This window comes from Bos taurus, chromosome 16, assembly GCF_002263795.3.
Source record: "Bos taurus isolate L1 Dominette 01449 registration number 42190680 breed Hereford chromosome 16, ARS-UCD2.0, whole genome shotgun sequence".
Taxonomy (NCBI): Eukaryota; Metazoa; Chordata; class Mammalia; order Artiodactyla; family Bovidae; genus Bos; species Bos taurus.
In genome coordinates this window covers 37,054,949-37,082,805 of record NC_037343.1, presented here as the reverse complement: position 1 = coordinate 37,082,805, position 27,857 = coordinate 37,054,949, and the positions used below count along the sequence as shown (strand labels likewise).

Genomic DNA, 27,857 nt, shown 5'->3' with positions numbered 1-27,857 from the left:
ACTTAATAGAATACATACCCCTCAAGAGACAGCTAAAACCTAGGAAAATTCATAACCAAGAATAACCTTCCCCCAATTCTTACTAACACCTGTGAAAGTTGCGGATGAGGCGTGAATTTCTTGGTCGTTTCCCCGGAAACCGCAGCCACACACGACGTTTGCCCGCACCTTGAGGAGCGCCTGTAGAGACAGGTGTTCTTCGGCTATGTTTTGCGCCTGCGCAGGCCCACTGCGCCCACATACTGAGAGGCCCGGATGAAGGACAGGGAGACGCGCCGTTGCCATGGCAGCCGGGTCCTGGCCGCTGCGGCTCAGGTGCTGGGGTTTCCCCTGCCTCATTGTCAGAGCTTAAAACGAGGAGAGGCGCACGCCCCCGGCCATCTTTGTGACTCCAGCCGCTGCGTCTTTACACAGGCAAGAGGGGGTATAGAGGGAGCTAAGGGAAGGATGATGCAGAGATATCTACGGAGGGAGGGAGGGTAAAGGGGTAATATTCTGGGACAGCTGGGAGGAAAGGTGGGTAGAGAAGCGAGTGAGACTTTGTGTTGGCGCCTCATCCTCTGAGTCTGGGGTCCACAGAGCTTGGCTCTGGCCCGGAAGCCTGGCAGTTTCGCCTTGTTTAGCTTTGTTTGAGGGAAGCCCCTTGGAGGGTAGCTTCATTTCTAATTTTTGTCATATTCTTTCGCCTCATCCCTGGGAGAGAAAAAAGTCACTCTTGAAATGTTAGTTTCCATGAAGAGGCTAAGACATTGAGTTAGTTGGTGGTACCTTGGGACCCTGTATAGAAATGAAAATTACCACAGATGTTTGTAAAGTATTACTTATCATCATACTATGTGACAGATTATTATGACTTAAAAAATATACTCATGGGATCACAGTCTTGGCAGGATGTAGAAGTAAGAATGGGCCATATGGCCTCAAGATGTTATTATGGGTTCGGTTTTGCTTAACTACTTATTTTATATGATAAAGAAGTTCTATTTGACGTTCCTCCCATTTTCTTAGATTTTGAGCTTAAAATAGTGTAAGACAGGAGTCAATAAATTAAAGTATGATTTAGTTTTTGAATCCTGAAAGAAAGTATCAAAATTGTGTGTATTTGTGGACCTAGTTGGGCTTCCCTGGTGGCTCAGACAGTGAAGAATCCGCCTGCAGTTAAGGAGACCCCAGTTTCATCCCTGGGTTGGGAAGATCCCCAGGAGAGGGAGTGGCTACTCACTGCTTTATTCTTGGTTGGAGAATTCTACCAGACAGAGGAGCGTGGAGGGCTACAGTCCATGGGGTGGCCAAGAGTTGGACACCACTGAGCGACTAACACATGGACTTAGACTCACAGTAAAAGATCTGCAGTCACATACCCACATGGGATTTAGCAGACACATAGGAGGAGGGAATTAATTTCTGTCTCTTGCTTAATAGTTAATAGTTCCCTATTAAGAGGGTTGTTCTGGCCTAAAACAGGTATATAGAATTTTGCTGATGATACACATTGAATGCGTGAAACTCATAAGGAATATGTGTTAGTTTGTGTATGAAACTGAATATGATTCAGTTTGTGTGAGATGTATTTTTGTTCCAGAATGTTTACTGTGTACAATATGGCCAGTACCGTGGGGATGAAGATTAAAAGAAGTGAAGGGGACTGATTATCCTGTGACGCATTTGAAAAAGGCTTAAGGGACTTGGTAACGCGAGTTTATGATATATGTTCTTTGTTTACTTGGGAACCAGCCATGGCTTTTTTGAAGTTATAGGGAAGGAATGGCACTTCTTGTTTGATGAACTTCATTTACTTCCCTGAGTCACTTCAACTATGGTTTTTTTCTTTTGAATTACGGCATAATAGTTTAATTTCATAATAACCTAAAAGTTTAATTTATAATTATTTGATTTTTATTTATTTTGATGATTCTGTGTTTTAGTTTTGAATTTGAGTTTTCACATGGTTGTGAGATACTTTGTAAATAATAATATGTATTTACTAAAGTTTTCAGGCAACCATTTATTTACAGTTGAGACAATGTTTTAATAAAACTAAGGGAAAGCACTGTTGAGTTCGGTAGAATTCTTATCTAACAGTTATGTAACGTAAACATCTTGAAATAATAAATTTCCAGATTTCTGATCAGAAAATGAAGCATATTATCCTAAGGCATTTGTGACTGTGAAAAAGTTTTATTTATGTGTTTTGGGTTACAGTGAGTTTTAGTGTATTCTATCTACATCATTCATGACACCCTTACTTTGAATGGTTAGGTACATAAACACAACAGCTTGCGTGATTTAGCCTGTCTTGTGGCTTGTTGTTTAGTCTCTAAGTTGTGTTTGCAACCCAGTGGACTACAGCCTTCATGCCTCCTCTGTCCATAAGGATTTCCCAGGTGAAAAAACTGAAATGAATTGTCATTTCCTCCTCCAGCAGATCTTCCTAGTCCAAGGATCAAACCCGAGTCTCCTGCATTGGCAGGTGGATTCTTTTATCACTGAGCGACCAGGGAAGCTCAGGCAGTGATAAACTCATTCTGGAATACTGATTTGTTTTCTTCAGATCACTTCAAAATATTAGTGCTCTCAACCTCTGATTTATGAATTATTGAAGCATTACTTTGACTCTTTTAAGAAAGTCTATTTCCTATTTTTTAGCTGAAAATAAATAAATAGAAGGAATTACAGTCCAACTAATACAGTAGAAATAAATTATAATTATGTGGTTGAATAATTAATATTTAGTGTACCTAAAACTAACTTTGTCTTGAGCGTTAAGGGGAAGTAATATTAAGAACTCTGCAGGGTAAAGGTGACATTTAAGTGAAATAGAATTTTAAGTCTTGAATTTAGTTATTCAGACAATGATCATTTATTTTATTTTTGACTTTTAAAAATATTTGTTTTTCATTGATGATTGGTTTACAATATTGGTTTGATTTCTGTCATACATCAGTATGAATTAACTATAGGTGTACATATATCCCCTCCCTCTCAAATCTCCCTCCCACCTCCTGCCCATTCCTACCCCTCTAGGTTATTACAGAGCCCCAGTTTGAGATCATTTATTTTAGACTAAGCATTACCATGGTACTCTACATTTGTTTGAACATTCTCTTGAATTTCATAAGTTGGCAGTTTTTTGCTAATTTGCATGTTATAATAAAGGTTAAAATAAACCTTAAGGATCATCTAGCTCACCTCTTTTTGTAAAGCTTCAGTCTCCCTTTAAAACATGCTATGATCAGCTTCAGAGCTATGTATAAACATTTGATCAACAGAGAATGCAGCTCACTTCAGGACAAGTTTGAAACTGTAAATTATGCCAAAATTTGCTCCTGAGTTTCTAGTCCTTGGTACTGGTCTTAATGTTTGAAATTATGCAAGTCCAACCCTTCTTCACAGAATGACTATTTAAATATTGTAAAGCAGTTGTCATGACTCTTCTTTAGGGGATTTCTCTTCTTTAGGCTGACATTCCTAGGGTTTTCAAGTAGTCCTCAGAATCTGACTTTAAGGCATTTTATTCTCATAACCTGCCTTTGTCCCTTTTCCTTGTCCTTTATCCCCTTTTCCCCTGGTTTACCAACCTCTGAATGTGTTCCAGTTTCTTTTGTTCTCTAAACTGTAGAAAACTGGATACAGAGCTTTATGTTATCTGTTCTTTAGCCAAGTCTCAGTCTTGGAGCCCATTTATGTTTTTGTTCTCATAATTTTTTAAATTGAAGTATATTTTATTGAAGTATTCTTGATTTACAGTGTTGTATTAGTTTCTGGTTACAGCAAGCTGATACACACACACACACACATACACAAACACATAAATACACACACACTTATTTATATTCTTTTTCATTCTAGTTTGTCACAGGACATTGAATATAGTTCTTTGTGCTATGCAGTAGGGCCTTCTTGTTTGTCTGTTTTATATATAGCAGTATGTATCTGCTAATCCAAGACTCTTCGTTAATTATCTCCCACCCCCTTTCCCTTTTAGAAACCATATGTTTGTTTTCTGCGTCTATGAGTATGTTTCTGTTTTGTAAATAAGTTCATTTGTGTCATACTTTAGATTACACATATAGGTGATATCATATGGTGTTTCTTTCTCTTTCTGCTTTACTTCACTTAGTAAGATAATCTGTAGATCCATCCATGTTGCTGCAAATGGCTTTATTTCATTCTTAGTTTTTGTGGCTGAGTAGTGTTCCACTGTATATATGTACCACATCTTCTCTATCCATTCATCTCTTGATGGATACTGAGGTTACTTCCATGTCTTGGCTATTGTAAAGAGTGCTGCTGTGAACATTGGGGTGCCTGTGTCTTTTTGAATTGTCTCATTCTTTTAACTTATATTGCACATAGTACTGAAAACCCTTATCTCTTCTTTTAGCTAGTGCTGGTACAGCTAGTGGAAAGATGGCCTCCCACATGCTTTCATTATCATTTGATGGAAAAAACAGAAATCTTGCTTTAGTAAAATTGGTACCTGGTTAGGTGGTCTGGTCAAACTTTTTGGAAGAAGTGAAGCTAATGGCCACAAAAAGCTTGTAGATATTTATCAAATCAAACATAATACCTCTCATTTTATATCTTTAAAAATATGCCTAGATTTCACATGTTCTTGACATCTGTACTTTCTACTTCCAGACAAGTTTTTAGGTAACTTAATCTTGGTGTTAGAGCAAGAAAAGGCAGGTATAGAAACAGGGTCCCAGGTGTTAGGGGTCCTGCGAATCATATTTCTACAGTTCTTTGAAATTGGACCTAAAATTCTAAGTGTATTTACAGAGCATTGCTCTTTTTGTTTTTGTTTTAAGTCAGTAGCAGAAAGTATGCAGATTATTGCTGTATATTTCTACCTCTGGCTATTTCATGACAATTAGATATACATAAACAATTTTCCCTCAAGCTTTTTCTTTTTGAAAAGATAATATGACATCAAACTGACCCCTTCTGTCTCCTTTTAGAACCTTTTCCAGGGGCACATTTATGTTCAGGTCATATTGGGAAATTCCATGTACTTTTATGTTTGTTCTTTTTCAGACTGTTCTCTTGTCTGGAGTAGATGATGAACTCTCATATCAATATTCAAAACACATCTCAACTTGCCTTGATATTTCCAATTTTAAACTTAGTTGCTTTTTAATTCTTCCTTCCACAGTCCTTTATACCTTTGTTCCACTTACCTGCATTTTCAATTTATGTTTTGTCTACATTTGGAATGTATGTATTTGACTTACATTTGTCTTCTGTATCAGGGCTCAAGAGCATATTTTATAATTTTTAGAGACATGTTGTAGGTGTTCAACAAATAGGTTTGTTAACATTGTAATGTATATTCACATACATATATAGTATGCTCACACACACAAAGACATGTTATAGGTAAAGATTGACATGCATCTTTCATTTGAAAAATTATGGGCCAATAATTAGGGCTTGGAACTGACCTCAATTTTCAGATAACTGTATGGTTTGTTTTCTTAAAAATGACTAAAATTTATACACCATTTTCACAAACATTTATTAACTTTCACCTGACATTCTTATTTATTGTCACTGCCTTCCAGATAGTAGTAGGCATTACAGTTTGTTTTTTATATAAAAAAATATTTTATTTAGAATTTGACAGCAGTTTGACTTCTGTGGAAATTAGCTTTTACCATAACTAAGAGTCAATTGTTACATAGTTAAAAAAAACCCTCTCAGATCAGAAATTATAATTACACTGAATAAATTACCAGAAGGATTGAGAAACTGAGGATCACAATTAGTATAATCATTTTAATTTGAATATAAGAAAATGTGTGTGAGTAAGACTAAAAAGCTGATTCATCGGCTCAGACCTGGACAAGGAGTTTTAATGATTGGCAGGGGATGTGGAAAATCCTTCTCTGATACTCAGATAGTCTTCTTATATCTGCCTTATTAAATCTCCTTGTATATTAGGCTGTCAGGAATTGGGGGGAGATGCAATGGTTATTAGGAGTGGTATACCTAGAAAACAAAGATCATGGCATCTGGACCCATCACTTCATGGGAAATAGATGGGAAAACAGTGGAAACAGTGTCAGACTTTATTTTTTTGGGCTCCAAAATCACTGCAGATGGTGACTGCAGCCATGAAATTAAAAGACGCTTACTCCCTGGAAGAAAAGTTATGACCAACTTAGACAGCATATTGAAAAGCAGAGACATTACTTTGCCAACAAAGGTCCGTCTAGTCAAGGCTATGGTTTTTCCTGTGGTCATGTATGGATGTGAGAGTTGGACTGTGAAGAAAGCTGAGTGCCGAAGAATTGATGCTTTTAAACTGTGGTGTTGGAGAAGACTCTTGAGAGTCCCTTGGACTGCAAGGAGATCCAGCCAGTCCATTCTGAAGGAGATCAGCCCTGGGATTTCTTTGGAAGAAATGATGCTAAAGCTGAAACTCCAGTACTTTGGCCACCTCATGCGAAGTGTTGACTCATTGGAAAAGACTCTGATGCTGGGAGGGATTGGGGGCAGGAGGAGAAGGGGACAACAGAGAATGAGATGGCTGGATGGCATCACTGACTCAATGGACGTGAGTCTGAGTGAACTCCGGGAGTTGGTGATGGACAGGGAGGCCTGGCGTGCTGCGATTCATGGGGTCGCAAAGAGTCGGACAGGACTGAGCGACTGAACTGAACTGAACAAATACCTAGAAGATGTCTGGCCTTTGTAAGTCTCTATTTTAGGATATACTGATATGTTTATTCTGAACATCCCATAATTTGTGTTTCTATGTGTTAATTAGCTTACCTTTAGCATTAATCTTGGAGAAGGAAATGGCAACCCACTGCAGTGTTCTTGCCTGGAGAATCCCAGGGACGGCAGAGCCTGGTGGGCTGCAATCTATGGGGTTGCACAGAGTCAGATACGACTGAAGTGACTTAGAAGAAGAAGCATTAATCTTCATACTCCATACTGCCCCTAAAGTGAACATGACGTAACACCTTATCTCTTTTAATCTTACAGCATTATTCTTTAACAAACAGAAAATGAATGAAAATAAAGATACTGATTCAAAAGACAGTGGAGAATATGAAGATGACTTTGAAAAGGACCTGGAGTGGTTGATTAATGAAAAAGAAAAAAGCGGTGCCAGCATAATGGAGGTACATATAAATTGCCAGCAGCATTCGTAGTAATCATATTAACCAGTGTTTTGTAGTTCTTGAGTTGTTTTCACATGTATTATCTCATTTAAACCTCACAAAATTTCTTTGATAGACATAGAACGAGTAGCATTATTCCTATTTTAGACATGAAAAAATTGAAGCATATAGAGTTTAAATGTTGTGTCATAAAGCATAGGGTTAATTAGAGAACAGTGATTAAATTAGCACTTAAAGCTAAAATTATAATTAAAAATAAAATTATAATTTATATAATTCAGTAACACAATTTATTGCATCAGAAGTAAAAAGCAAATACAACTAATGTCTACTTTATGTGAACTTAGGTAAAATCAGGGGATTTACTTTCAATATACATAAAAAATAAAGCAAAGCCTCAAAAACATGGTCTTTCAGCTAATATTTGAAACGTTAAGAGTGAATTTTAGGGGAATAACTATACAGAAAAAAATAAAGGGTCAAAGACTGAGACACAGGAATATATGTAGAAAAAAGTGGATCCATTAATCATGATTCTATACTATTTATCAGACATGCAGTAGGGCTATCTAGGAAAATGAATCAGTTTCTGAATTATAGAAGGTTCTCTTTTTACTTATATACAGTGTGTATGTATATCTATACTATATGAGTGTATATATATATATATATATATGCATACGTATTGACACTGAAAAATGAAAGAAAGTAAAAGTGTTATTCGCCCAGTTGTGTCTGCAGCCCGCCAGACTCCTCTGTTCATGGAATTCTCCAGGCAAGGATACTGGAGTGGGTAGCCATTCCCTTCTCCAGGGGATTGTCTTTACCATCTGAGCCACCAGAGAAGCTCCTACTGACACTAATTATATATAATTTTATTAAAATATATAACTATTATACATAATATAATTAGTGTCACTAAATAGGGAAGTAATGAAGAAAAGGACCAAGACTGGGATAAGACAGGTGACTTGAGAGGGATGTTGATCAAAGTATTTACAGCAGGAGCCAGTTTGAAGAGGGTTAAGGAAAAGACTACAAGGAGATGAAGGCTGAAGGTTTTGTTATCACAACTCTCTTGGTTCTATCTTGCTTTCTTATGCAGTGGAGAAGACAGATGAGATAGATAACATTTGGAAAAGGCAACAGAGTAAAAAGTGAAGACTTTTCTAAGATGGCTTTTACATGGTGGTTTTATGCATCTTTAACAGAAAAATAATCAGAATGAGTAGAGGAAGAGATGAAAGAAAAGTGAAAGTCGCTCAGTCGTATCCTCTTCTTTGCGACTCTATGAACTGTAGCCCGCCAGGCTCCTCTGACCATGGAATTCTCCAGGCCAGAATACTGGAGTGGGTAGCCATTCCCTTCTCCAAGGGATCTTCCCAACCCGGGATCAAACCCAGGTCTGTCACACTGCAGGCGATTCTTTACCATCTGAGCCACCAGGGAAGCCCAGAGGAAGAGATACCAGAGCAATAATGCTGAACCAAGGTCTCATGACTAGCAGGGTATGAGATCCACAGCACAGGGTTAAAGAATTAGAGAAATTATAATGATAATTCATTGCCTTATTGCTTATTCATTGAAAAGTAATGATCACTTGGCCATGGTGTCAGAGGTTGTTCTAGGTGCTGTGGATACAGCAGTGGTTAAAACACAGTGCTCTAATGAATCTTGGTCATTTCAGTGGATTATTAAAATCACTTTTTCCTTTGAGGCTGGTAGGAAAAAATGGATGACAGAGAAACAGGGGTGAGGGTTAGGGGAAGATTTTATTGTAGTGGATTTTAAAAAGAAGTAAAAGCTAAAGGAGAATTTGAAAACAGATACTGTAGAAATGAACCAGAGAATAAAATAAGGCTAAAAAGAACAATTACACTGCAGAGATCTTAGTTTAATTTTAGTAACTTGGTAGTCATTTTAGGAGCCACGTTGATTTGCTTATTGGACTTACAGCAGTGTTGTCCAGGTTAGGAAGAAGAGGCTCTTAGAATTGGTGACTAAGCTAGTAAAAGAGGAAGGGAATTTTAAAGGGCTTGACGACAGCAGGACATAGTAGCCATTACTTAGTAGATGTGGAATAGGGTTTTGTGAAAATACTGGTTCATGGTTCATGTGGGATTAAATTTTTTTAAAAAAGTAAGACCAAGTTATATAATGGTGTTTAACATAGATTACTGGAGCCTCTGAAGATAATTGAGGAAGGAAAATCTGATCCAGAGGTAAAAAGTGACTTGGAATTTGGGTATAGATCATGCAGAAAATAGCAGCAGTAATAATTTGAAAAGATCATAGGAAACTCCGAATGATGACTTGACCAAAGGCTGTGACCTTTGTAATGGTCCTGGGGAGAAAGATATCTTTTTGAAAAAGTACAAATATTACAAGGAGAAAACATTTAAAAGTATATTCTTCTGAAAATGTAAAAGGAGGAACATTTTATAGAGGGAGGGATAATAATATTGTACTGTTTGTAGTTACATTTTTATACATTGGCATGGAATCTTTAAAAAAAGTAATGACTCTAGTACTTAGCAACATCAAATTCAGATTTAAATTTTTCCCCAATTTTTTTGCTTTTTTCCTTGGGGAAGTAAAATATGAATTAGAAAACTATGAGTGATAATATGAGCAGGAAGCATGTAACTTTTCCCATTCATAAAATAAATTATGAGTATGAACATCCATTTTGGATTGTCTACATATGAATGGACAAAGAGTCTCAATTTTTACTGAAAATGAATCTCATCTCTCTTTTTCTAGATGGCTTGTGGGAATGAAGAGAATATTAACCAAGACTTAAAAGAGAATGAAACAGAAATAGAACACACCAAGCAGCTTTCTGATCCTGATAAATCTTTGAAGGATGAGGTTTCACTGAGAAGAAATGACTTTATTTCTGTACCAAGTATTCAACCTTTGGACCCCATATCAGATTCAGATAGTGAAAACTCTTTGCAAGAATCCAAACTAGAAAGCCATCAAGACCTGGAGGAGGAAGAGGATGAGGAATTAAGGAGATATATTATGGAGAAAATTATACAAGCCAACAGACTTCTACAAAATCAAGAACCAGTGAATGATAAAAGGGAACGCAAACTTAAATTCAAGGACAAATTAGTTGATTTAGAAGTTCCTCCTCTGGAAGACAGTGATACTTACAAAAATTATTTTGCAAATGAAAGTAATGTGTCTGGAAAACTGTCACAGTTATGTATTTCCAATGAATTTAGACAAGAAAATGTGATCCTGTCACTTACTGATGGAAATTGTGAAGAAAACAAGGATAGGAAAATCCTAATGGAGAGAGATGGAAAGTTTGAACTTGTGAATTTACAAGACATTAAGAGTCAGGGGGTTTTGCCTCCCATTAATAATGCTAATAGTACAGAAGGTGAACCTCAGCAGTTGTCACCCAGATCTCCCAATTCGTCTGTCAGTGGAGTCAAGAAAGAAGAGCCAGTAGCCAAAGTACATGCTCTTGCTCCCTCATCAACAGAAGAGCCACTGACTTACATCCCTCAGCCACCACCCAACCCCAAGACTTACCCAAGCTCTGCTGTCAACTCAGATCGAAGTAAGGGGAACGGAAAATCTAACCAGAGGACCCAGTCTGCAGATGTGTCTCCAGCGACCTCAACATTCTGTCTCTCTCCTCGACAGAAAGAACTGAAAAAACGACTAGAACAAAAGAGAGAAAAGCTGAAGAAAGAGGTGAGAGCACAAGTGGGCATTATATTGAAAGTAGAATATGTTTCTATGTTTTATAAATTCAGTAAGAATTGACATGGTTCTTCAAATGTTTGGATACATGCACTTGCTTGTTTTTTCCTGTTTTTAAATTAAATGGTTAAGTGTTAACAATCTGTATTTACGGAACAAGCACCCTGATTACCCTGGTCCTTTCTTGTGAAGATCACAAAAGCATAGTAATAAATGACTTGTGTTAGAGCTAGAGGAGATCTCAGCGATGGTTTCATCTGATACTTTCCTTTTAAAGGTGAGGCTCAGAGAAGTTAAGTGACTCCTGAAAATAATCTCGATATGCTGTGCTGTGCTTCATCGCTCAGTTGTGTTTGACTCTTTGTGACCCCCTGGGCTGTAGGCCGCCAGGCTCCTCTGTCCATGGGGATTCTCCAGGCAAGAATACTGGTGTGGGTTGCCATGCCCTCCTCCAGGGCATCTTCCCAACCCAGGAATCAAACCCAGGTCTCCCACATTGCAGGTGGATTCTTTACCATCGGAGCCACCAGGGAAGCCTATGAATACTGGAGTGGGTAGCCTGTCCCTTCTCTAGGGGATTTTCCCAACCCCCAAACTAGGGTTTCCTGCATTGCAGGTGGATTCTTTACCAGCTGAGCTATCAGGAAAGCCCAATTTTGATATGAGATAGGAGAAAATCAGATGTCAGATGGACAAAATGAAGGCACAAATTTGTTGGGGTTTAGAAGGCAACAAAGGAATTAGATTATAATTCTCTGGTGTGTGTGTATGTGTGTGTGTATATTTCATGCATCTTCCAGGACTACTGGATGGAAGAAATTTTCACATATTGAGGTACGGGGAATCCTGGCTTATACATGATTTGTCTTGAACGTTGTGCACTGCCTGGGAAGCCTCTTATGCTGACTAGGACAGCCTGCTATTTGAACAGCCCCTCTGCTTTCACCATTGGGGGAAAAAAAAAACAATACTTAGCAGATTGTTTAGAATGCCTCCTTGAAGATAGGATAAATGCTCCCCACCTTCCCATGACACTCATGCTGGTTCTCCTTTGAAGATGAGCACCCCTTCCCAGACACCAAGGCCATACTGAATTACTGTGTACATGTTAATCTGTCTCTTTTGAAACCTTGAAGGAATGTACCCCTGTCATATTTGATATTTCATGTTCTTTGTTCTGAAAAGATAAAAAACTGTGGTTCAGGCATCCAGAATGGAGCTGGGTGGCCATTGTGGATATGGTTTCAGATGTGTTCCTGTATCACCGAGAACCTGAATTTTCTGAACTGCGTCAAACTCAAGTATATCACCAGACCTCTTCAAAATACCATCTGCCAGCTTCAACCTGATGGTCTCAAGGTCTCCCCTTGTAGTTATTTAACCATTTCAGATACCAGCCAATCCTTGCTTAAGAAGCACCGTTATTTTTTGCTAGCTTCAATCCTAATCCTGACAAACAACTCTGTGATTTGCACTTTTTGCCTATATATATGCCTCCCCTATTTTGTAATGCCGTGGAACACAATCCAGATGCTTCTTGAATTTGTGTCTCCTGGGCAATAGTCCTCAGTGTGGCTGGAATAAAACTCTTTTCTGTTCCTCTTACAGATTGTTATCAACACTACATTTTCTTGATTTCAGGGATTTTCGTTTTAAGAATAGAGCCTAATAACCTAACTGAAATGTCTCCAAGATGCCCTACAGAATCCAAAATTATTATTTTGAGGGGGGGTTGCTCCTAAAGAGAATAAAAGTGTTTTATAATTGAAACTTCTAAGTACTACAATGGGAATTTTCTCTGAACTACATAAATCAGTGCCCTGATTCTCTGTTTTACTGAATACCAGATAGCATTAAGCTGAACCACATAAAATGTCTACCTGAAAATACCTAACAGCAAAAGAATCACAGTTAATAGAACATAAGAAGAAACCTTAAAGATTATTTCATAGGTGAAAAACTAGTCCAGAAAATTTAAATAACTTTACCAAAGTCCCATGACGTGTTTGTAGCAAAGTAGAAATCCCAGTTTTCCTGTCATGTTGAGAAGTTGCTGCTGCTGCTAAGTCGCTTCAGTCGTGTCCGACTCTGTGCGACCCCATAGACGGCAGCCCACCAGGATACCCCGTCCCTGGGATTCTCCAGGCAAGAACACTGGAGTGGGTTGCCATTTCCTTCTCCGATGCATGAAAGTGAAAAGTGAAAGTGAAGTCGCTCAGTCGTGTCCGACTCTCAGTGACCCCCATGGACTGCAGCCCACCAGGCTCCTCCATCCATGGGATTTTCCAGGCAAGAGTACTGGAGTGGGGTGCCATTGCCTTCTCCATTGAGAAGTTGAGAAGTGGTATATTTTCCACTTACGTAGGAAATGATCAATGGAAATTTCTGGCATTTAAATCAGGAACTCAAATTAGCAGAAAAAGATTAAGAAATGAAGTTACTAAGAACATGTTGTAACCTATAGCACACTTTTAGGCAGGAAATCTGAAAGGGTGCATACTAAGTAAAATTTAGCTTAGTTGGCTACTGAAATCTGAACTCTTATTAGACTCAGCTTCCTTGGTTCAGGTATATAATAGGTACATAAAAGGATCTGTTAACTCAGAACTGCATGGTAATATAAAAGAATTTGTTGAGAATAACTGAACTACTTGTTTGCTGCATACACACATACATGTTTACATGTGTGCTTCTGTATATATTTCTGTAGAAGTTATATATGTGGTTTTATATAATGTCAGTGTCTTTTTCACTAATGAACTAATGGTAATCTTTAATGGGTATGACTAATGGATAGTTCGTTTTTCTTTTGATCCTCTTTTTTTGGGTGTCACACACTTTTTTGGGATATACTTTCTCATGTCAGGATCCTCATAACTAAATTTCACTTTGGTTATGTACTAGCTCAATTAAGTGCTAAGACTTTAAAATATTTTCAGCTGGTTTCAGGAGAAGGCTTTCCTTTTTGATGCCCTGCAAAATATTTCCTAGGGGCAAATAGGGCTGCTCTACTCCATCTCTCTACACTAAGTGCATCATCTCACTGTTCTCTTTGGCAGCTGCAGTGTCTGTGCTTTGGCTAATATCATCTGTTTAATCCAGATGTCCTGTCTGGAAAAATAATTGTCCTACAATTATTCATGCAAGGCATCCCAAATCCTTTGGTAAAAGGGAGCTAAAATAAATATAAAATGTAATACTTAGTAAATTCACATATTATGTAAGCTCCATTATAAGGGCTTAGAAAATGGTATACAAGTTTTTAAAGACATTTTATGCTATTAATTGTATAGAATTTTTCCTTCTACATTTTGTTCGATCAAAAAGGGCTTGGTATACTGTCAAAACACATGGAAAGAACTCTGAATTCATTATTTGAAAACAGTTTAAGCATGGATTCTATCATTCAGTTTATTTCCATGCTAAAATTTTAGTATTGAAAGAGACTTATGAGCTTGTTAATACAACTTCATATTACAGATGAGAATACTGAGTTAAAGGGTTTGCCTGAATTAACATAGTATGATGGCAGTATGATTGTTACTCAGATCTCTTAACTTCTACCATGGTGATATTTCCACTAAGACTTGCTGCATTGCTCCCAGTTACTGTTTTATAGCTCTTCGTAATTGGTTTAAGTAAATACCTCCCTTAAAGTTTAAGTAACTCTCTTTTATAACATCACTTTAATAATTCAGTTAAAGAAATTCATTTTGTTCTTATAGTTAACTGTTTAAATATTTTTATGATAGCAAAAATGTTACTTTATGGATATACACTAGTTGAAAATGTTTTTAAACATTATGATAAAAAATCTCCAACACATATGAAGGTACAGTTAACCCTTATGTCTCCATTACCCAGATTCAAGAGTCATTGAGATTTTGGCTTATTTGCTTCATCTCTTCCTTTTTTGGCGGAAGTTTTTTTCAAAGCAAGTCCTAGACAACCAATCATTGCTCACTTGTACACTTCAGAGATGATTGTATACTTCAAAAAGAAAATGATAATAGCACTGGTTTCGTAATCACAATGTCATGTGTCACAATTAACAAATTTAACAATAGTCTAAAAATGTTTAAGGCATTTATAGTGCTTCTGTAGACACCATATTCATGCTTGTAGAGTGAGAGAGAGAGAGAGAGAGTGTGTGTGTGTGTGTGTGTGTGTGTGTGTTTGGGGCAGTCTTTTGCATAGCTGTGGTTTTTGAGGAGTTAAATACCAAGAATAAACTAGGAAGCAAAGGAGAGATCCAAGAAATTCTTGAACAGCATGTTGCATAGTGTAGATTTATGTAATTATAGACTTTACCTTTGCAGTTTATCTGAAGTCTTCCTTTTTTTCCCCTAAGAAAATTGGAGGGCCTGTTTTCTTTAGGGAGGCCCAATTTACAGATGCAAATTTTTAGAGGGAATTCTAATGTTAGACATCAAAATATCTCTCTCTACTTTGATAACATATATAATTTTATTAATTTTTCATTAGTGTGTTTGGATATTCTTTCCCCCAGGAAGATCAAAAGAAAATAGAAGAAGAAAAAGAAAAGAAAAAAGAAAACGACATGGTATTTAAAGCATGGTTGCAAAAGAAGAGAGAGCAGGTCCTAGAAATGAGGAGAATTCAGCGAGCAAAGCAGATTGAAGACATGAACAGTAGAGTAAGTAGTCCTTCTTCATGAAGAATAAGTTCATACATATATGAAAGCTGGATTTATTTACAGAAGGGAGTCTGACTATCAGACTAAAAGCCTAAAGAATAAGTAGAAAAAATGGTCCAAGAACTACCCTTGCAAAAGATGCAACATGCAGATAACTTTATTACATAATTAAATTCTAAGAAGCCTTGTAAAAATGAAATGATTCTTATTTTATTCAAACAGTTAAAGCACAGAAAAAAGGAAAGCTACCAATTAATTTTTTTCAAGATATGTAACTTTGATATTTAAATAGGACAATGTACACAAAATCTCTACAGATTGGTCTCACTTAAGAGTAGATGTATAGGAATCTTACGTGAAAACTAACGAAGCCATCATATTATTTAATTTTTTAAAAAATTTGAAATATACAAAAACCCCATAAGAAAGTAAAAAAAAATCATCTATATCCCTACTATTTAAAAAATGTATATAAACTAAAGGAGAAGGCAATGGCACCCCACTCCAGTACTCTTGCCTGAAAAATCCTATGGACGGAGGAGCCTGGTAGGCTGCAGTCCATGGGGTCACTGAGGGTCGGACACGACTGAGCGGCTTCATTTTCACTTTTCCCTTTCATGCATTGGAGAAGGAAATGGCAACCCATTCCAGTGTTCTTGCCTGGAGAATCCCACGAAGAGTGGAGCCTGGTGGGCTGCCGTCTATGGGGTCGCATAGAGTCAGACACGACTGAAGTGACTTAGTAGTATATAAACTAGAAATTGACAATTCAATCCTAACCCCTTCCAGGCTCATCTCCTAGTGGTAACTGATTTTAACAGTGTGCTGCAAATCCTTATAGCTTTTATTTTTATTTACCTGTTTATCTGCTAAAAATGTATTATGTGGTTGGGTTTTTTCACTTATTCATCAAGGATGTATTTTTAGATCATTGCATTTAGATCTCTTTTCAAATAGCTCCATGATATTCTACTTTCAGATGTAACTTATTAAACCATTCCTCACTTGTAGATATTTAGATTGATTCTAATATTTCTCTATTAATTAACAGGGCTGTTGTGAACACGTAAATTCTATAGGAGAACATCAATATTCTATAAGAGGGTTTCTTGGAAATTTATGACTTATTGGATGTCCAGAATGAAAGTTGTGGTTAAATATGCAAAGTTAGCCTCCTAAAAGTTTGTATTAATTTTTAGTCCTTCCAGCAGTATGTAAGAGTGAATGTTTAATATATCCTGTCTAACACTGTATGTAGTTTATTTTCTTATTTTTTTCAAATTATTAATATATATGAGTGTATATGAGGATGTGTTTTCTGTGAATTTCCTATTTGTAGTCTTTTCTTTTTTATTAGTTTTATTTTTCTTGTGCTTAGTTTCTCAGTCATGTCCGACTCTTTGCGACCTCGTGGACTCTAGCCCATCAGGCTCCTCTGTCCATGGGGATTCTCCAGGAAAAAAAACTGGAGTTGGTTGCCATGCCCTCCTCCAGGGGATCTTCCCGACCCAGGGATGGAATCCAGGTCCTCCTGCATTGCAGGTGGATTCTTTACCAACTGAGCCACCAGGGAAGCCCAAGAATACTGGAGTGGATAGCCTATCCCTTCTCCAGGGGTCTTTCTGACCCAGTATTTGAACCAGGGTCTCTTGGATTGCCCGCAGTACAGATTTTAATCCTTGTCTATTATGTCTGTAAATATGTTTTCCTTGACTAACAAAATGATGTACTTTTACATTATTTATTATGCTATTTATAGAAATTTAGCTTTTATAATCTTGGGATGGACAGTATCTTTTCAGGTAGTAAACCTGAAACCATGAACTAAAAGAGAAAATATTGAGAAATTTGACTCAAACTGTATAGTAAAATAATAGCATGCTATAACCAAGTACAGTTTATTTTAGGAAGGAAATTATGGACCAATAATAACAAATCTATTAATATATTTAGTACAAAATAGGTAAATAAAAAGAATTTGTCTACATTAAAAGATATAGAAAAAGTATATACTCATATTTACTAGCATTTATTTTTAATTTTTTCTAGTAAAATGTGGATTACAGGATAAATACTATCTTAGGAAATACTATAGGTATACCCATTAAAGTCAGAGACAGGTAAGCCTCCCTTCTATAATAAATAATTTTATTCTGGTAGTTCTAGCCAGTATATTAAGAGAAAAGGAAATGAGGTAGTTTTTATGTGTAGCAATTCAGTTTTCCCAATTCCATTTATTGAAGAGACTGTTCCTTCCTCATTGTTATTGTTGGTTTCTTTGTTGAAAATAATTGACAGTATATGCATGGGTTGATTTCTGTGCTCTCTATTCTCTTCCATTGATCTGTGTCTATTCTCATGCCAGTACTATTAATATACTATTTGATTGCTTCAGCTTTATAATATAGATAAAAATCAGGAAGTGAGATTCTTCCAGCTTTGTTGTTCTTTCTCAGGATTACATTGGAGGTTTGGATCTTATACATATTTTAGGAGTTTTTTTCAATTTTGTGAAAAATTCCATTGGAACTTTTATGTAATGAATTTTAGATTGCATGGACAATTTTTAGATAGTATGGACATTTTAACAGTATTAATTTTTCTAGTCCATGGTCATGGAGTATCTTTCCATTCATTTGTATCTTCAGTTTCTTTCATCAATGTCTTTTTGCTTTCAGCATATAGTCTTTCACCTCCTTGGTTAAATTTATTCCTAGGTACCTATTTCATTCTTTTTTCATGCTATTTTACAAGGCCTTGTTAATTCTCTTTCAGATAGTTTGTTTTTAGTGTATTGAAACACAGTTGATTTTTATATATTGATTTTGTATCCTGCAGCTTTACTGAATGGTTTATTTTTTTTTTTTTGTGGGGAGGGGTGAAGTCTCTAGGGTTTTTGTATATAATAATAATATGTAATGTGCAAATAGAGCAATTTCACTTCTTTCTTTCTAATTCAAATGCCTTTTATTTCTTTTTCTTGTCTGATTGCTCCAGCTGGATCTTCAAGTATGTGTTGAATAAAAGTAGTGAGAATGGGGATTCTTGTCTTGCCCCTGATAGTATGATGTTAGCTGTGGACTTGTGATATATAGTCTTCATTATATTGAGGTATATTCTCTCTATACCCAATTTTTGAGAGTTTTTATCATGAAAATATATATTTTGTCAAATGCTTTTTATGCATCTATTTAGATCATCATGATTTTTATCTTTCACTTCATTAATGTGTATAACACTGATTTGTAGATTTGAACCATCCTAGCATCTCTGTTGGAGAAGGCAGTGGCAGCCCACTCCAGTACTCTTGCCTGGAAAATCCCATGAATGGAGGAGCCTGGTAGGCTGCAGTCCATGGGCTAAGAGTTGGACACGACTGAGCGACTTCACTTTCACTTTTCACTTTCATGCATTGGAGAAGGAAATGGCCACCCAATCCAGTGTTCTTGCCTGGAGAATCTAAGGGACAGGGGAGCCTGGTGGGCTCCCGTCTCTGGGGTTGCACAGAGTCGGACACGACTGACGCAACTTAGCAGCAGCAGCAGCAGCAGCATCTCTGTAAAATCCCACTTGATCATTGATGTATGATCTTTTTTAATATACTGCTGAATTAGCTTTTCTGATAGTTTGTTGAGTATTTTTACATTTAAAGAATTCATCAAGCATATCAGCCTCTAATTTTGTTTTCTTGTATTGTCTTTGTCTGGCTTTGGTATCACAGTAATTCAGGCCTCTTAAAATGGATTGGAAGTGTCCTCTCCTGTTTATTGGAAGAGTTTGAGAATGATTGGTATTAATTCTTCTTTAGATTTTCTGGAGGCCATCTAGTCTTGGACTTTTGTTTTGGGGGAGATTTTTGATTATTGATTCAGTTTCATTACTAGTAATCAACCTGTTCACATTTTCAGTTCTTCCTGATTCAGCCTTGGTAGATACTATGTTCCTAGGAGTTTATTCCTTTCTCCTCACATCTCCCATTATTACTGTCTTTCCTTACCATACTTTTCTTTTGAACCTGACATAACAGTCAATCAATCCTATATTTCATCTTATCTTGAACACTGCCCAATACAATTTTCTGTGATGATGGTAACACTGTATCTACACTGTCCAGTAAAGTGGCCACTAGCCATAATTTGATTGTTAAGTACTTAAAATGTAGCTAATGTGACCGAGATACTGAATCTCTAATTTTATTTAAGTAGTTACTTGTGACTAGTGGCTACTGTATCATACAGTGCAGGTATAGAATGTATGAGAAAGGGAGCCTTGTTTCCCCACCTCCCCCCCCCACCTTTGATGCATCCTAGTAGCTCTGTACAGGTAGATACTGTATGTAGTAGATGCTCTGTAAATATCTCTTGAATGAATACCCATCAGTGAGTGATACCCATCAATCCTGTCTGACCCTGCATTCCTAACTCTTTTAATCTATAGTTGCAGATTGAACACTTTTTAGTAATCTCCGGATACTCTCAAACTTTCAGGTGTTCAGCAATGGTCTTGTAGGTCCATAGGACCTCTTCACAAAGTTCTGCATTATACACCAAAGATTCTAGGTTATATAAATTATATAAATTAGACTGGAGCATACTTGGCAGTATAGGCTACAGATAAAGGAAAATGCAAGGTGTAGGAGCTCTCTATCACAGAACTCAGATGTAGCAAAAGGATTAAATGAATGCATCTTTTCCTTTTGTATTCTAGCCAGGCATCCATATAATGAGTCATGCTTTTTCCAAGGCTGAAGAGCTGCAAAATCTTTCCCTTAGCTCTCTTTACTCTCCCAAATAAGAGCTCTTTCAGCTTTTGAAAACTCCTTGAGGATAGTATCCATCATAAAGTTTGAAGAACCATACAATAAGCTATTCCCACTAGCCCATTCTTATGACAAAATCCTCATGGCAATTATCCTTATGAAAAAATTCTTATGGTTGAAAATCCTCATTGCCATGCTCCATAGTAATAATTGCATTTTTGGAGATGGGCTTGGCAGATGCTCTTAAAAATGAAAGAAGAATTTAAAAGAAATGGGTCATTGGTTTTCAATTCCATTGGAGCTTCCATGGAGCTTACTTCAGTAATTGATACCAATACCTCACTCATACTGACTTTATATGCTTGTGTCGGTGTGCAAAATTATTTTATTTGTCAAAGGGCTCAGTTTTGAAAAGTTTGCCAATCACTGCATCTTGACATTCTCCATTTATTTATTACCTCAGTAAGACTTTTGAAAGAAGCCAGAGGGCAGTGAGTGTTGATTCAGAGGTCATATATTTGGTTTGGATGCTAAGAGTGCAAGTAATGAGACTGGTATTATTATGAACAGCTGGTGAATAGGACATGTATTCTTACAGGGTCCTATTGGCAGGGCCTTAAAAAGTAGTTTTCATTTCTTTAAATTAAGCAAAACTTACTTTTGCGAACAGCAGGAAAACAGAGATCCACAGCAAGCTTTTCGATTATGGCTTAAAAAAAAGCATGAAGAACAATTGAAAGAAAGAAAGACAGAAGAACTGCGAAAGCAAGAGGAGTGCTTAGTCTTCCTTAAAGGAACAGAAGGCCGTGACAGGGCCTTTAAACAGTAAGTCAAAGGAAGGGCGTTTCCCCTCCTCCTCATGGGCAATTTAGAAAATTATATAGTCAATAAAACTTAAAAAAAAATTAATCCCTTAAATTATATACCTATAGTTTTAAAGCCACAGTTTTAAATTTAACTCCATACTTTGCATAATATCTATACCATTCTTTTAAGATATGTTTTAATACTAAAACTATTTCTTAATGGCACCAGTGTGATAACTTTTGATAGCCTCCCATTGATTGATTGATTTGTTCATTGCTTGGAGAAGTGGGCCAAAGATTGGTTACAGCTTCTCCTACTTAGTCCTCAGAAAACTGAATAAAGAGTTGCACTTAACCAGTAAGTATTTTTTCTGTAAAGAGGAGGAAGATCTGTACAGACCAGATGAAAAGGGGATTTAGACACCTGTTTTGGTAATTGAAGGCAAACCCAGTCTCCTTTCAGTTGCCTGGGTAAGAGTGTAATACCTGGCTTATTCTGAGGAAACAGATCTGGCTTCATAAGTTTGCCAGCAAGACTTGGGAAAGGGAGTGGAAATTTAGTCCATTGTTTGAAGTTCATTTCTTTCTTTTCTGCTATCTTCCTCTTTCTTAGTTTCTTTGCCTCTTTCTTTCCTTTCCCTTCCCAGTTGACCCCTAAGGGACTGCATTTAATTTGCTCAAACTACTATCCAATTCAGGACCACCCAACATTGGATGAGAGGTTTCTTAAGTCTCTTTTATGCTAGTGCAATCATATAGTTGTTTGATTTCTGAAAACATATACACACATGCACACACCACATATGCACTTTCATACCAGAGATGTAATAGTTATTTTTAATGTTATTTAACCTAAGCAAGCTTTATAGACTTAAATTTGTTAGAATGTTGATATTTTTCTTCTAAGGCTTATTTTTCTATTTTAAGGAGGAATTATTTTATTCACTGAAAAGCAGGAATTCTATGATTTCTCTACCAAGAATAGCAAGGCAGCATTTCTGCATACTGCTAAATAAATTATATGGAACCAGTCAAATACTTAGTTGTTTAGAAAATCATATTTTAAAAAAGATTTAAAAATCATTTTACATATGACCTATGTATTCCACATGTAAAATAGTTTCTAAATCACTTTAAAAAGTTTTTTAGTTGGCAGTTTCATTATAAGACAAACTTAATTCAAATATTTGATTGTAAATGTTACCATGCTTTCCTAGTGTGAGCCTTTGGTATAAGAATGAAAATTTTCAGTTAATACTAATTTGTGTTGAGCAGAGCATTTCAGTATAAAGAAGTCCAATTTCCTATAATTGTCTATAGTAATAAATGTAAAGTGTGAAGATATATTCAGGCTGATACCAGATCTGATTATGTCTCTCTCTACAGATGGCTAAGAAGAAAACAGATAGAAAAATTAGCAGAGCAACAAGCTGTCAAAGAAAGAGCTAGACAGCTCCGACTAGAAGCAAAGCGATCTAAACAGTTACAGTGCCACCTTTATAATATGTCAGAAGCCAAATCTTTCCGTTTTACTGATCATTACAACTGAAGGTATTTATTAAATCTTCATTTGGAAGCTGCTGTCCTCAAAATTTTGGATATCATTTTTTATGGCCTGTGTGCTTTGGTTATACTCTAAATTATGGAAGTGCTACTTATCTTTTGGTGGTGTTGATGGTGAATTTGTCTTATTTCCTTTAATAGAAGAGCAAAATAAATTTCTTATCTTGCAGCATTGTAATGTGTTATACCATCTTAGTCCATGTAAAAAATTGAACAAATGAACTCTACATTCCTTTACTTCTAAGTTATTTTAACATTTCTAGCTGAAACAAACACAAAAAAGGGACAGGTACCTATTCTTAGTTCCTATTATCATTTAAAAAAAAATTGCAGTAGAACATTTCATAAGGCAGGAGAAGTGACCTCTTAAACAAATCTGGATCAAGGCCTGATACACAGTCCTAATTATGTCAATTTTGAATAGCTGTAGCAAGCTAAGCAATAGGTTAGGCATACTTCCACATGTTCTTTAAAAAAAAAAAAAATATATATATATATATATATATATATATATATAACTATTTTGGGTATGTTATACAAAATCATACAGCTCTTATTGAGAGTTCATAATGTGCCTGGTATTGTTGTAAATGCTTTACATAAATAATTTGATCTTATAACAACTCTATTAGTCATTCTTGTTTTGCAGATAAAGAAACTATAGAGTTGAGCAGTTTGCTCACAGATTCTGAGATTTGTATGGTTGCAGAATTCTTTCTTTCAGTGTTACTATAAAGCTTACATACCTTGGTAGACATTTGTAATTCCACGTGTGGGGAAACAGTATCTTTGATGTGTGTAAGAGCACTTGAGGAGTGGAGGACAAAGGCAAACATACAAGTATGATGGAGAGTGGAGAATTGCTGTAGGAGTTCTTTAAACGCTTCAGAAGACAGGGTTCTTAACAACTGGATATTTGTACCTTAATCACTTGACCCTAAATTAGAGAACAGAATTATTCAATCCTTTCTCTGCTTATTACAGCACTTTGAGTGTATACCAGGCAGTTTAACTTTTCATTATAACTAGTCTTGTGTTGTTTAAAGTTTATTTTTAATGATAAGAACCAATTTGACATTTAAGTATTCCACAACAGTTTTACAAAATGGGCTGCTGAAATTTTCATAAGGATTGCAGTGAATCTGTCATTTGCTTTAGGTAGCATTGCCATCTTCATGAGACTGTGTGTGTGTGTGTTAGTTGCTTAGTCATGTCCGACTCTTTGCAGCCCCATAGACTGTGGCCCACCAGGCCCCTCTGTCCATGGGATTCTCCAGGCAAGAACACTGGAGTGGGTTGCCACTCCCTTCTCCAAAAGAAACTATGGAAAGAAAGAAAATGAAGTTGCTCAGTCGTGTCTGACTCTTTGCGACCCCATGGACTGTAGCCTACCGGGCTCCTCCATCCATGGTGTAGCCTACCAGGCTCCTCCATCCATGGAATTTTCTAGGCAAGAGTACTGGAGTGGGTTGCCATTTCCTTCTCCATCATGAGACTGTCTTCTAACCCATAAACACAGCATGTCTTTTCATTTAGTGCAGCAATGTTTTATAGTTTTCAGTGTATAAGTCTTTCACTTGCTGTATTAAATTTATTCATAGATATTTATTTTTTGGATTCTATTGCAAATGGAATTGTTTTCTTAATTTTCTTTATGTGTTCTATACTTGAAACACAAACAGATTTGTGATTATTGATGTTGTACCCTGAAACATGGCTGAATTTATTAGTACTAAATTTTTGGTGAAAATTTTTTGAATTTTCTCTGTATAGGATAGATGGTGGTGGTGGTGTTTAGTTGCTAAGTCATGTCTGATTCTTGTGACCGCATGGATGGTAGCCCACTAGGCTCCTCTGTCCATGGAATTTCCCAGGCAAGAATACTGGAGTGTGTAGCCATTTACTTCTCCAGGGGATCTTCCTGACCCAAGGATCAAACCCACATCTCTTGGATTGCATGCAGATTCTTTATGGCTGAGCCACCAGGGATGCCCATGTAGGCTAGGTATCATCTGCAAATATAGTTTTAATTTTTCCATTCCAAATGGGATGCCTTTAATTTATCTTCCTTGACTGATTCCTCTGGCTAAGACTTCTAGTATAATGTGGAGTAGTAGTAGTGAAAGTGGACATCATTTTTTTTCCACATGTGTCTATTAGTTGATCTTAATGTAGCAGTGCTTCCCTGGTGGCTCACATGGTAAAGAATCTGCCTGCAATGCAGGCGACTAGGGTTTAATCCCTGGGTCGGAAGGTTCCCCTGGAGAAGGGAGTGGCAACCTACTCCAGTATTCTTGCCTGGAGAATCCCATGGACAGAGGAGCATGGCAGGGTACAGTCCATGGGGTTGCAAAGAGTCGGACACCACTGAGTGACTAACACTTTCACTTTCATTAATGCAGCAGAGGAGACAAAAGTTCACAAACACTCCACATATTTCTCAAGACTCATTGCCGAAAAAAAGTGACTCAAAAGGATCAGTAGTACCCTCAGGTCTTAGTGGATGCTTTCTTGGAGGAGGTGAACCTTTTATTCTTGGTGAAGGGGGTCCTCATTCCTGGAGGGGGCATGCCTGTTGATATCTCTTGAGTAGGAGGAAGGAAGTGGTGGGCCCATGGTGGTTTCATACCAGGTGAAGGAGCCATAATTCCTGGAGGTGGGGTTGCTTGGTCAACTGATGGTGGCGGGGGCAGTCCCCCATCCTCGTGGATACTACTTGGGGTTCAAGCAGTGCTGGCAGGAGCAGCAGCTGCTACTGTGCCTCCTCCTTGTGGGGTCACTACCTGTTGGGATGACCCCTCAATCCCTTGGACAGAGCCTGCTGTTCCAGCAGGGGAATCGGAACACCAGCTGGAACATCTCTGCTAACTGCTCTGCCAACCCCAGGGCCTCCTGCAGCTCCAGCAAGAGGTACCAGAGCAATGCCAGTATCGTTCCCTCCAGAGTCATGGAAACCAAGTTTCCCCAAAGAGCAACACTTGACCCCAAACTCACTTTTCTTCATGCTGGGGCTGTTTCACATCCGTTGGCTTAATCCTCCTGAACTCATCACAGTCATAGAGGGTGAAGTTCATATGTTTGTCAAAAGCCTTGAACGTACCAATGAAGATCCGGCCATCTTGCAGGATATATTCTATCCTATGGTATGTGTGCTGCAGCACCTTGCTGCTCCTTCCCACAGTCATGATTGCTATTCCACCAAATCCAATGCCCACAGGAAAGATTTGGGATCCTTAAGACCTAAGAGAAGGCAGTTTTGTTTGATTGTTTCTTTTGGAATCAGCCACCCAGGTGTTCCAGTACTGCTTTAACCATTTCTTGGTGTCTCAGCTAAGAAAGCTCGTTTCAGTTCTGCCTGGAAATCAACCACAGGTACTTGCTGCTGCTGCTGAGATTACCTCAGGTACAGGTGACACTTCTGGTTGCTCCGTGAGGCTGTCCTTCTACGTTTGACTTGGACTTCCACCTCCAGTACTTGCTTTTCCATAGTCCGTCTCAGGTGTAAATGGTCCCTGGCTTGCACCATCACACCACTGGCTGCTCCTCAGAACAGAACATCTCCGACTGCTACTCCACTCTGCCTGGGCATCCTTATCTTGTTCTTGATCTTAGAAGGAAAGCTTTTAGTCTTTTAGCCTTAAGTATGGTGTTAGCTGGGCCTTCCCAGGTGGCACTAGTGATAAAGAACCCGCCTGCCAATACAGGGGTCATAAGAGATGCAGGTTTGATCCCTGGGTCAGGAAGACTCCCTGGAGGAAGGCATGGCAACCCACTCCAGTATTCTTGCCTGGAGAATCCCACAAGCAGAGGAACCTGGTGGGCTACAGACCATAGGGTCACACAGAGTTGGACATGAAGCAACATAGCATGCACACATGCCTGATGTTAGCTGTGAGTTTTCCATAAATGTCCTTTATAAAGTTGAGGAAGTTCTATTCCTATTCCTCTCCTGTACTTTCTATTCTTCCATTACATTTTTTTTTTTTTTTGAGTGCTTTTATCATGAAAGTGTGTTGGATTTTACTAAATACTTTTTGTGTTAAGTGAAATGATAATGGGTTTTTTCTCCTTTGTTCTATTCATGTGATATGTTACATTGGTTGACTTTCTTAATATTGAAGCACCCTGCATTCCTGAGACAAATACCTCTTGGTGGTATATAAATCCCCTTTTCTATGATATTCCATTTGGTTTGCTAGTATTATGTGAGGAATTTTCATCTGTATTTTTAAGAGATTTTTGGGGTAATATTCTTTTCTTGGGGGATCTTTGTCTGGCTTTGGTATCAAGGTAATGCTGGCCTCATAGAATGAAGTATTCCCTCTGTTTTTATTTTTTTGGGAGGATTGCTATTAACTCTCTAAATTTTTGGCAGAAGTCACCAGTGAAACCATCTGGCCCTGGACTTTTCTTTGTTGGGAGTTTTTGTTTCTTAGTACAGTTTGTTTTTTAGAGCAGTTTTAGGTTCATAGAGAAACTGAGCAGAAAGTACAGAGTTCCCATGTAACTCCTGCTTCCTCTCTCCTTAAAATCTCCCCTAGCGTCAACATCTCCCACAAGGTGGTTCATTTGTTGCAATTAATGAACCTACATTTACACATCACTATCATCCAACATCCATAGCTCTTGCTGTTGGGAGGTTTTTGATTACTGATGTCATCTCTCATTATAAGCCTTTATCCTGGTGACTCAGATGCTAAAGAATCCACTTGCAATGCAGAAGACCTGGGTTCAATGCCTGGGTTGGGAAGATCCCCTGGAGGAGGGCATGGCAACCCACTCGTTTTCTTGCCTGCAGAATCCGCATGGACTGAGGAGCCTGGCAGGCTATGGTCCATAGAGTCCCAAAGAGTTGGATACAACTGAGTGACTAAGCACACTCATACATAAGCCTTTTCATATTTTCCATTTCTCCTTGAGTCAGTTTTGGTAAATTGTGTTTCTAAGAATTTGTCTATTTCATCCAGGTTATTTGTTGGTATATAATTATTCCTTTATTTAAATGAGATTGCTAATGTCCCCCCACTCATTTCTGAGTTTAGGTATTTACAACTTTTTTTGTCACTCTGGTTATAGGTTTGCCAATTTTGTGGATCTTTTCACAGAACCAGCTTTTGATTTTCATTCTCTATTTTTCTATTTTCTTTCCACTCTAATTTCAGTCTTCCTTCTGTTAGCTTTGGGTTGTTTGCTTTTCTAGTTCCTTAAGGTATAGT

General features: G+C 37.5%; 1 protein-coding gene and 2 pseudogenes across 6 annotated transcripts; 1 reads left to right on the top strand and 2 right to left on the bottom strand.

The window, feature by feature from the left end:
- Positions 1-238: 238 nt before the first annotated feature.
- CCDC181 (coiled-coil domain containing 181) lies at positions 239-22,740 on the top strand. 6 transcript variants are annotated; one of them, XM_010813222.3, is made up of 6 exons: positions 239-414; positions 6,994-7,133; positions 9,897-10,847; positions 15,367-15,513; positions 20,943-21,097; positions 22,465-22,670. In XM_010813222.3, the coding sequence occupies exons 2-6, from the start codon at positions 7,017-7,019 to the stop codon at positions 22,625-22,627; spliced, it is 1,533 nt and encodes a 510-aa protein (XP_010811524.1). In that variant the 5' UTR covers positions 239-414; positions 6,994-7,016; the 3' UTR covers positions 22,628-22,670. The 6 variants fall into 6 exon arrangements, with proteins under 6 accessions (XP_010811524.1, XP_024832169.1, XP_059731458.1 ...); XM_024976401.2 differs by lacking the exon at positions 239-414 and adding an exon at positions 457-516; XM_059875475.1 differs by lacking the exon at positions 239-414 and adding an exon at positions 1,590-1,688.
- Positions 22,741-25,130: 2,390 nt separating this feature from the next.
- Positions 25,131-25,826, bottom strand: LOC783740 (small nuclear ribonucleoprotein-associated protein N-like; annotated as a pseudogene).
- Positions 25,827-25,948: 122 nt separating this feature from the next.
- Positions 25,949-26,167, bottom strand: LOC101908227 (SNRPN upstream reading frame protein-like; annotated as a pseudogene).
- Positions 26,168-27,857: the final 1,690 nt, after the last annotated feature.

What these genes read in the sequence shown, in the direction of transcription:
- CCDC181 (XM_024976399.2), top strand. An exon ending in GCGGTGCCAGCATAATGGAG is followed by an intron (nt 7,134 to 9,896) that starts GTACATATAAAT and finishes CTCTTTTTCTAG; the next exon opens with ATGGCTTGTGGGAATGAAGA. An exon ending in GAGAAAAGCTGAAGAAAGAG is followed by an intron (nt 10,848 to 15,366) that starts GTGAGAGCACAA and finishes TCTTTCCCCCAG; the next exon opens with GAAGATCAAAAGAAAATAGA.